The sequence below is a fragment of the Oratosquilla oratoria genome, chromosome 26 (assembly GCF_046742065.1).
Source record: "Oratosquilla oratoria isolate Oo_2021 chromosome 26, ASM4674206v1, whole genome shotgun sequence".
Taxonomy (NCBI): domain Eukaryota; kingdom Metazoa; phylum Arthropoda; class Malacostraca; order Stomatopoda; family Squillidae; genus Oratosquilla; species Oratosquilla oratoria.
The window spans coordinates 31,604,423-31,615,644 of NC_134802.1; the positions used below are offsets into that span (position 1 = coordinate 31,604,423).

Consider the following 11,222-nt stretch of genomic DNA (forward strand, 5'->3'; position numbering starts at 1 on the left):
GTCAGCTGATACAATCAGTCATTTGTGGTGGGTGATACTAAAGAACACCAAGATATCGTAACCCTTACCTTCTCTATACTAAAAAGGGCTAGAACAAGGCTGCAAGTTCCCACACGCATTCCCTGAGACTCTCCCCAATTGGTAGTGAGGTAACAAAAATTTCTGTAATTAGATATAAATGAAAGTCGAGTTATATTGACAATAGTCCTTGTTGTTGTTGTTTTTTTTACACGCCATGTATTTAAACTTATCGATCTCCCATTCCCACCTCAAATGCGCACAACTCAATTATCTACACCCTGTGATTGCTCACCTCACACCAATATGGTCGATATTGTGCTTGTTTATATTAATCAGGGCCCAAATCGTATCGGAATTTGCCAAACATCCCGGATGTGCGCCGTTCAGATTCAACGACATAGTGTGGTTTTCCACAACCATGGCATTTTCATAAAATGGTGCTGTTTAAAGCTTATGCTATACATTTGGTTATGTATGCCTACAATTTAGGGGCAGAAGATCAAAGACCAGAGAACTACAATAGCTACCCCCTTCTATCGAAGAGAACATACCACGAGATATATCATGTAATCAATACATTGAAACCAAGACAGATACATTCATATACCATGAATTGTTTCCCCCTGGTTAAGGAGATAGCTTGGTCAAAGCATCCATAAACTTATTCCTTGTCCCTCCCAATTCGACACTTCGTGAATGAAAAGCGACCTTAATTTTGCCGATAGATGCTCCGCAAAGATATTGATCACCACTTCTGTCCAATAACCATGCATGTGTTAAAAAGTTTTGTACAGGACCGTAGAGATCAATTGTGGTCCATGGGTCAGCAAGCAATAAAGGTTCCCATTTCAAGTGTCAAAACATTACATATAACTGGACTAAACAGAAATTACACCATTGATGACATATTGTGTAGGAACCTAAGGCATTGGTTAACGTGGTGACTATATTATCATCATTTATAGTAATGATAATAATGATAACAATGGTTATGATAATAGCTAATAATAATAATAATAATAATAATAATAATAATAATAATAATAATAATAATTATAATAATAATAAACAGGGCGATATGCAGAGATGACCCGTCATCCGAGAGGAGCCAAGAGGGAGGAAGGGGTAGTGAATGGGGGAATGCGGGAATGAAACGGGTGGGAGTGGATTTAGGCATTTTGGCTTCCTCCCCTCTGCGGGGGAAAAAGCCCTTGGTATTTGTATGTATGTATTTGAATTATCTAAGGTTAAGTGCAGCTACTTCAAGTGGTTATATATAATATAAAGCTGAACTAAACATAGAAATAACACCATTAATGGCATGCTGTAAGAACCTAAGACATTGAGGTTTAATGCAGCGGAAGTTTGCGTGACTTGGCCCCAGCAATTATGTGCATAGTCCATTCTTCTCCCTAGGCGAGCCTCCACAATTTGTGTTCCAAGACTTTTGAGCCTCTTCTAGCACATAGTTGAACGCATGGCGTTTATCACCCTTAAGAATATGCTGAGTGAACACTGCCTGTGCAACTGTGACAGGCAATGCACAAAATATTCCCAGCAGGATGGTCATGTTTGAAAGGTGTGAAGTTTATTCCAAGGTGGGTGTTGAGGCACTGAGTCTGAATGTATCAACAGTTTTTCATCACAACTCTGTGATGAAAATTTAGTATAAACAAACTGACGGAAATGTTTCCGATAAAAATTGAGCAGCAGTAGCCAGGTGCGTGATCCCCTACCCTTGGTTACTTTTGGGCAAAGGGGTGACTTGTTCGCAACTTCGTCAACTTTTGTTTAATAATAATAAATAAAAACACTACTGATGAGGGAAAATGACAAGATGTAACTAATCCATGTAGACAACTTTATAAATATATATATATATATATATATATATATATATATATATATATATATATATACATATACATATATATATATATATATATATATAAACCTGGTTGCGTCCTTAATCTTCTCGGGCCCTGGGGCACTACCCCCTGTCTTGTCGAGCATGGTACTGGGGCGAGTCCATGCACTTGCCTCACTCCTGAATTAATAGAATACAAGCTGGACACACCTCCATACTTTACACTACAACACTCTTTGTCCCGGAGAGTAAGCCTGACATCAAGCCAGTAACCCTTGCAGGACTCGCACGGATCCGCAGAAAATCCCAGAACACCCCACGGTGCACCAAGTCAAACGCCTTCTTAATTAAGATCAACATAAGCTGCTAGAAAATTCTGTCCAAACTCACGTCGGCGCTCCGCAAGAACACAAAGCACTAGGATCCGATCAGTTGTTGACTTTAAAGTGTGAACCCAGACTGCTCAGGCCTCTGAAACTTCAACAGATGTGAACGAACCCATGTGGGGCAAGCAGTGTAATGTCACAGGTGTTGCCTGGCATACTGACTAGTGTATCACAGGTGTTGCTGCAGTCATGCTAATCCCATTCCCTCTTCCAGATATATATATTTATATATATATATATATATATATATATATATATATATATATATATATATATATATATATATATATATATATTTCAGTCAGAGGTAATGGTACCGGACTGCCAGACACCAGTGCCACATGTAACCAGCGGATCATGGCCTCACCTACAGCTTTCATCAACTCCGCACTGATTTTGCAGATGCTGGCTGTATTTCCACCCTTCAACTTACAACCTCTTTAACCTTTGTCAGGGAGGGGGGAGATTCGTCTATTGGTGGATCGCAACTGTCACCCGAACAACATCAAAATAGGAAGCTGTCCGCTTAGAGGATCGACCACGAGTAACTTCTCTAAGTAGGCCTACTTGGCAAAGAGCTACCCCCCTGCAAACCTGACACTAGGTGGACATCAGCTGTTCCGATTGTGCTCCTTTGGGTCACATATTTGGAATGGATTTTTTTTCAGGACTCGATAAGTAGGCCTGAGGTCATTTACATTAAAATGGCCCTCGATGTTCATAGTGTTACGGACTCGCATGGACATTAACTCACCTTTTTCTATTGCACGTAGGTGTGATCATTTATATCACGAGTGATGAACATAAGATCACGCATACAATTGTCCGGATCAGGGAGAGGCAGGAGTGTCACTTTCTTCACTTTATTCTAACTAACGAATGTGAGGATTTTACACGTGTGTTCAACACCAGTTCTAGGCTTACTCTCTCCGACATCACGCATCACACACGACCATACCAAGCATCCAGGCACACTATGCAACATTCATTCATGCTCTTTCGCCACAATAGTAATTATCCTGGAGTACCCTCCTTATCCATCCCTTATGAAAACTCTAGACTGCAATTTCTGATTCTTTTATCGCTCCAGGTCGTCAGCCATTTTGTCATTTTTGCCTCGCAGTACGCCACACCACTCTACGACCTTCGACGCTCCAATGCAATACTCGGCATCTTTCAGTTTCACTTTTGAAGGCGTCCTACAGTTCCTCATGACCCTCAATAGTTAGGTAAACAGAAATAACACACATCATACTTAAAGAAAGATATAAGGAAATATGGAGAATACAAAAGGAGAAAACCAAGATGATTTCCTGTTAAAAGACAACAGATATGAGGAAATATGAAAACGGGACTTCCCACTATGGGAGAGCGAAAAAAGACAGGTGACAAGATGATAGCATTTAAACGGGAGTACAATTCATAGAAAGCGGAGAGAAGAAATAATGGTGCGAGAAGAATTATGATCGAGAATAGATCATGAGAACATTTCAGGAATTACAGTTTTTCACGTAGAAGTGTTAGTGTAGACTTGTGAAGAGAGTTTGGATGAAAACATGACCTATGACAACACTAAAAGAATTCAAGGCAAGGTTTGACAAAAATTGAGGAAAAGAGGAGGGATTCTGTGAACATTGCTCCAACCCCATGCACTATAACCACTACTACATACACAGTATGTAAAATTATTTTGCAACACAGATAGAGAATATACATAGGGCGGGAAGTGAAAATTATTACCAGCCTTCCTGACAAAACATATGAGAGAGCAAAAACTAGGATTCCCCACACTGGTGAAGAGAAGAGAAAGAAATAATATAACTGTCGATGTTTGTAGGCGGAAAATAAAATGAAAAAAGATAGTGGATATGTTAGTGTGGGGTAGAAGCACATTAAAAGGACATGCAAAATTCTCGCTACTCACAGAAGTTCTTCTGGAAGAGACTATATGTGACTCCAGATTTACTGAATTACTGGGAACGTGTGGTGGACATATTCGCCATATAGTTCAACTTTTGCTCTTACTCTTTCCAGAACACATCCAGCTTTCTTTCAAACCTGTCAATATTTCCGGAGATTATAAGTGATTCAGGGAGTCTGCTCCAATTGTCTACCATTGCACGGGAATGAATACTTCCACAGATTCAACCTTGACCTGGGCTTGGAAGATTTTCTTCGGTTGTCCCCTTATTTCATTTCGAATACTTCACCACATCACTTCTTTGTTATATCCACCACTAAATATCCAGAATGTTTCGATAATCTTTCCTTTTGATTTTCTGTATGCAAGTATTGATAGGTCTAATTTCCATGGGCTTTCCTCGTACATCAGTCTTCCCATGTCAGGTAATATCTGTGGCTCTTCTCTAGATTCTCAATGGGCCCAATATCTTTCATGAAAAGCGGGCCCCATAGTTGTTTTGCATACTCAAAATGAGTTCACTAAGAGACTGAATGGTTAAGTGTTAGGAAAATATAATTTTCTGCATATATGCGTTCATTTGTAGATTACAACACAATTCAGTTTCAACCAAAATTCGGTTAATAGAGACACCGAAGAGGAATTTTATAAAATAACTTCTATCCTATGCATTGCAATTAGGTAAAGGTTTAATATTTCAGTTTTAGTCTTTATAATACCTGACAGATCCAGAGGCACCAAGGCGCTCGAACGAACATATTGTTTACGGTCGTGTACTGCAATCAGTTGGCGAAGATTGGGATAGACATTGTCAGAAGTGCAGAGGATATGCTAAATTGTGAGAGCGGGAGCTCTTTCTGTGAGATTTGCATCCGCATTTGATTGTGAATGGATATTTCTTTTGTTGTGAAGTGATAGTTTCGGAAGCAGCAGTAAGCTCAAAACTAGCAATGTACAATAGTAATGATGAAAGCTACGTGGTATTTTATTATTATTATTATTTTTTTTTACCAGGAGATGATGTAGGGATAAATGTTATTCTGTAATGATTCTCGAGAGGGTCAGATTGGTGTGATTCGTGTTCAGTCCTTTAACTGGAACGCAATGAAAACATTTTATCACAATTTAAGATATATGGACTGAAGGTTGGGTACGATTTTTTGTGAAAAACACCTCAGGGTGGTGTTAATTGTTTTCTGTGTTTTTATCATCAGTGTCCTTGTGCAAATAATGCAGTATAATACTGATTAGGGTAAAGTTCTAGAAGTATGTATGGTACAATTTTCAAGCACAAACTTGAACATAGCTTGATCTAACTTGATTGGTAAAATTTTACTTGTCCTTATGCAAGGTATGTAATTATTGTAAAAAATACACAGCCACACATTAATTAAACCTTGTGTTTAGCAGTGTTAAGAGAACCATATTCTTGGCAAGTGCAAGTTTTTTTTTCCTAATGCTTTGGCAGCACAAACTCATGCCTGGTTGGCCTTCTGCCCCCCTGCACATGTACACACACACACACACATGGCTTGTGGTGCAGTAGTTAGAGTTCCCGGCCGCCACTACAGTGGTCCAGGTTCTAATCCTGCCCAGGGCTGAAATAATTTCAGTATCGCTGCGCTGTGAATTGTTATTCCAACTCTCGTGGGCTGGGAGTTAGGTGTGTGTGTGCATGTAAGGTCATAGTATTACCCATAGATTGGTCATATATGAGCTCTAAGCTCTCTTCCAGGAGGGAAATAGCTGTCAATCACCAGTCCAACACATGATCCAAGACCATGGTGATCCATGATGAATCACACACATGTCACCGCTTTCTCTTTGATCTTTCAAAGTTGGTGGACCCACAGATTGAAGGATATAAGCTAGATTGAGAGAATGCAAAAGTCACCAATCAAACTGGTACCCAGCCTGGCAGATAAACCATGTGAGGAAAGACTAAAAGTACTGGGTCTATCAACTTTGAAAGATTGAAGAGAAAGATGTGACATGATTACAGCATTCAAGTCACTAAAGAACAGATCTGATTAAAGATAGGAGGGTTTTAAGAGGTCATGGAAATAAATTCAGAAAGACTACATGTCAAAAAGATGTGAAGAAATACAATTTTCCATATAGATATATGTGATTTTGAAATACATGATCTGTTCAGGAATGTAGCCCTCAAGTAATTGAGGGTTAACTGTACATTAAAGAAAATATAAATAATCCCCCCAGTCGATGATGATAGTGATGTAATAGTATTTTCATGCAGTCTTCAGCCAGCACCTTAAGCCCTTGTCCTGTATCCCTATTCCTTACTCTTGCACCCACTTAATGAGACATCAGCAGTGCTCTGGCAAGCTCTGGCAGTATTGCAATTCTGTATATACTGTATTAAGTTAGATATTTGCCAGTGTAACATGAAATTAATGAGTGATTCCACATATTGTGGGTAGACAATGTTAACTTTAATCTTTAATTTCAGGTTCTTGGTACAAGTGATGCCAAATGTGGAACTTTTGGTGAGAATCAGTGCATAACTAATAAAGATAGGGTTCAGAAGGCTACAGATATCTTTAAAGGCAAATAGTTTTGATAGAAATTATGGCTGGAAAATATTTCCTTTATTGTGCTGATGGCTAATCTGGGAAGTGTTTGCACATAACTAGAGAACTAGTGTTCTGTTTATAGAAACAGTTCTTGGCAGAACAATGGCTTCAATTCAGGGACTTCCACCTCTGCCAAAAAGCCTTAGTGGTCTTATGAACTTCACTTCATATCCCCGTAAGGAAAGTGGGGAGAGGTACAGTCCTCCTGTTAGGGCTGACAGTCGCACAGAATCTCGCATGGACTCCAGACCTGAATCAGCACGTTCCCATTATTCAGGTGTAGGCTATGGTGTGAGTGCCTTTGAGCCATATTATGCCAATGGGTCTATGGCAGGAACATCTTCTGGAGTGTCAGGATTTTCATCTCCAAGGTCCTCACCCAGAAGTCATTCAGGATCTCCCAGAAGCCATGCAACACATGGAGGCCACAGTGGAGGGAGTGGTGGAGGAAGTGGAAGTGGTGGAGGTCAGCACATGGGACACAGCCCCCGAGGAAGTCCTCCTGTCCCGGGGTCAATAACAGGTGTCACACATGGACTTAGTCCAGTTCATGGATCTAGCATGAGGATGAGAAGACAGTCCAACCTAGATTCACAGCTGGCTCTACTTCGTAAAGAAATGGTAGGTGTCTTTTGTGCTATGAAATGAAACCTTTTATGATTACTTTTTACATTATTGAAGTTTAACCTCTTTAATACTATGATGCCAATGTATGTGTCATGAGCCGTGAGTGGGGTATACAAGGATGCCGGTGTTGGCTTACTGATATATTTATTTTGTAGCTGTAGCTGAGTAACTCCCATATGCTGTGAACAGGCTTGATCAAGTTTTCTGTGATGTTGTATATAATCAAGGTGAAAGAGAACAAGTATAACAGCAATAACTTAATATTTTGTAATGCATGTATTGAAATGCCTCATCGTACATCAGGCAACCTGATGTTTGCACAATCAATTTCCTTTTCAGGGTACTAGCTGATTATAGTAATGATAATTGTTGCCTTGATTTTCACTAAGTGGAAAACCTACAGCCTCACAATGGTTAGCAATACCGTTCAGACCCAGTCACTGATCTCTCTGTGAAGAAACTTTGGTATTATTTTAGTTGGGCACATGTATGCGATATAGCATTATAAAATGAAATATTAATCTTGTAAATTATAATGCATGAATGTAATATGCAATTTTCTTGGCAGAAATAAATAACAAAAAACTTGCTACAAGCAAATCTAATGAACGATGCTGCTAGGATACAGTCCAGACACCATGTTGTTGTCTGTCCAATTTGGACTGTTGTATGTGCTGTATTGGTGTGGGGCTGTCAATGTCACTGGTGGAAAGTAGGAGGAGGAGAAGGAAACAGTTACTGGATGTCAGCTCTCCATGTGTGAAAAGGTGTAAGAAATACATTTGAAATTAATAAAGAGAAATCTTGAGCTCAATTTGGAGACTTGACATGTTTTGAAAATGGGCAGTGCCACTGTCCATCTTGCAGGACCACAATCGGGCATCTATCCTTGGTCCCAGCAGTAGCTAATCTAAACAAATAAATAATGGAGATACCCTTATATATAGTTATGTTATTGAATGGTTTTACATTATTTTAGATTTATAGGAATACAATAGTATTTTATTTTGAACTTTGAAAAATCATTGCTAAGCAGGAGGGCTTGTAACCTTACCCATAAACAAGGCTGAGCATGTCAGGCTTTGAATAATATATGTTATTCCAATCTTATCACTAGCATCAATATTTAGTGGATGTATTCGTTTACCTGACCATGATGTGTGTGTGTCATGGTGCTGAATATTTTTGATGTACCCAAATATGAATATATTTCTGTTTGTTCCCTACCATTTTAGAAAGAGGATTTGGGTGGGTAACCCTTATGTTTGATTGTTGCAAGAATATTGTGGTAAATCTCAGTTTTAAATCATTTGTCTCACCACCACCGTCGTCAGAATCACCATTGCCAGAACCAAAATCAGAATCATCAGAATCGCCAGTGATGGCTAATTATACACATTTTTATTGTTCAGACGTCATATGATTAGCTTTTCTTGTTTGGAGGGATTAAGGTGGAAATTTTTAGCTGTCACTTTGGTACAATGATGCCTACATAGGCATCGTGAGGCATGAGTGGGTACATGGGGATGCTGGTATTGGCATCTTGATTATATATATAAATATTTTTTGTAGTTGTACATAAGAGGGAGGGTGGAGGGGTGCAGAGTGTATTCAGGTATGGAATGGGTGGGAATGATTGTATGCCTTTTCCTTTTTGGCTACCTCCCTTGTAAGGGGGGAAAAAGCCTGGGTATATGTATGTATGTACATAAGTTACCTCTAGATTCTGTGAACTGTTTTGATCATGTTTTCTGTGTTTATTATTACTCAGAGTAAAAGAGAATGAGTAATACAGCAGTGACTATTTTATAATGCGAGTAGTATGTTGCAAATTACACATGGTAGCTGATACTGCATGCGAGAATTTGACTCGTACTGAAGTGGTTAAGGTAGAAGTGGTCCATGCTTTTGTAGTGGCTAAATATTCAAGTTCATCGCTAAACTGGTCCTGATTTTCAATGTGCCAGGCACTTTCAGATTCATAAAAGTTATAATGTATTCATTGGACCTTATTTTCAAATATTTGTTCTTCATTGTCATTGTTATCTAGTATCACATCACAGATTTGTACACATCTGATCACTATTGCAACTTCATGACATTTTGGTTGCAGTCTAAATGCATAGTTTAGTAATGGGATATTAGTCCTGCATGATTAACTTCTCTGTAATGATACCACCACTGAGATCACTAGAAGAGGCTGACTCAGTTTCAATTTAGATAACTGTTGTGGCATTGGTAATCATACTTTAGAGGCATAATTAAGTGTTGTTCTCAAAAACATGCATATTTATTGTGTATTTTTTCCATACTTTCAGGTGGGACTTCGTCAACTGGACATGTCACTCTTGTGCCAATTATGGTCCCTTAACGAATCAATCCAGGAGTTCAAACAGATGATTCATGATCGATCAGTGGACTGGGGAGGTGATACATCTGCTGAAGATACAGATGATTACTATGGTATTCCTGCCAGGAGGCCTAACCCATATCTTCATCCTGTCCCCGAGCAGTACCCACTCACTCCCTCATCCTCTGAATCCAGTCTGGAATATGGGAACATATGAGGAAACAGGAGAAGGCGGCACAGTAGCTTTCCTCAATGATGAGTTGTGGTCATTACCTTTGTGGTAGTTGTATTGACAGTTACATCATTAATGACCATTGCTATTGTGAAGCCTAAATTCCCATGACACAAATGTCCAGGTTCAAATGACTGAGCTTGATGTTAATGGTCACATGCATATGGCAGATACTTGATAGTATCATTCAAGAAATGACTGTGAACATGGCAGCTTTTTGGTAGTTGTGTTATTGATTATGTCTGCATTTAGGAATGATACTTCATAGAGGTGGGCATCATAAACAAAATTTCATCTCTGCAGTTACAAGTCTGTAGACACATTCCCTTACCTTCTGCAACTGCAAATCCATGAACTCTTTGACTTTTGATGTTCTGCAAGTGCAAAGCTGCACTCTCAAACTTTACATTTCATTATCATGGGATCAGTTTTGTTTTATTCTGGGTATCTTTCGAAGTTTTTGTCCATTCCATCAAGTTTATGATATTTTTGTACTCGTTAGGTTAAAAAAGTTTTGTATTTATCCAGTACTCCTATAACTATGCTATATAACTTTGATACTCTAAGAACCATGAGATAACTAATTTCTAAAGGCAGTTTAAAAGCTGTCTCCAGTATTAGTACAAAATGATTGAATGAAATTTATTTTGTAAGAATATATGTTGTATTAGTACATATGAACAAAAGTAGGATAAATAATTATTTTTTTTTTTTTTTTTTTTTTTTTTTTTTTTTTTTTTTTTTTTTTTTTCTCTATTCCACTAATTGCACTTGGCAAATTGACAGTCACACAGACCCCATTACATCTGTATTCTGTTAAAAATGTGTATTTTACATTATTAGATTAGTATATTAGTCCACTTTTGATACAGTAATGGGTAAATAATGAGGTGAATTAACTCAGTTATAGATTTTTGTACACTTTATTATACTTCACAGCTAACACTTGGCAAGTTGACACTGGCAATCTGTCAGGATTGCCAAGACATCACTCTGTCTCTATTCCTTGTCAGTCCTCATTTCTTTCTCACAATCTGCCTCTAGTGACTGAGGCAAATTCATCCTGAGTAGGTCCATGTTGCCCTTCATGAGAACCAATAAAGTTGACAGAAGTCAGGCTAATCCTTTAGGTCTTCTGTCAAATCCTTGGGACAATGTGTTCTCCAAGGCTACAGAACTGGGAATGGTTATTGTACCTGAGGAATGTTTCAACTCAAGTATGGT

General features: G+C 38.6%; 2 protein-coding genes across 5 annotated transcripts in view; one reads left to right on the forward strand and one right to left on the reverse strand.

Moving 5' to 3' along the window:
* The window catches only part of LOC143039432 (serine beta-lactamase-like protein LACTB, mitochondrial), a 23,902-nt gene extending 18,912 nt beyond the window's left edge, over positions 1 to 4,990 (reverse strand). The window contains exon 1 of the mRNA XM_076209468.1: positions 4,915 to 4,990. The gene's annotated coding sequence lies outside the window, so the exon portion shown is untranslated. The remainder of the gene's footprint in view (positions 1 to 4,914) is intronic.
* Positions 4,923 to 10,746, forward strand: LOC143039433 (uncharacterized). Of its 4 annotated transcripts, none has more exons than XM_076209469.1 (3): positions 4,923 to 5,033; positions 6,666 to 7,410; positions 9,735 to 10,746. In XM_076209469.1, the coding sequence occupies exons 2-3, from the start codon at positions 6,892 to 6,894 to the stop codon at positions 9,981 to 9,983; spliced, it is 768 nt and encodes a 255-aa protein (XP_076065584.1). In that variant the 5' UTR covers positions 4,923 to 5,033; positions 6,666 to 6,891; the 3' UTR covers positions 9,984 to 10,746. The 4 variants fall into 4 exon arrangements, with proteins under 4 accessions (XP_076065584.1, XP_076065585.1, XP_076065588.1 ...); XM_076209470.1 differs by having other exon boundaries at positions 4,935 to 5,054; XM_076209473.1 differs by having other exon boundaries at positions 4,961 to 5,079.
* Positions 10,747 to 11,222: the final 476 nt, after the last annotated feature.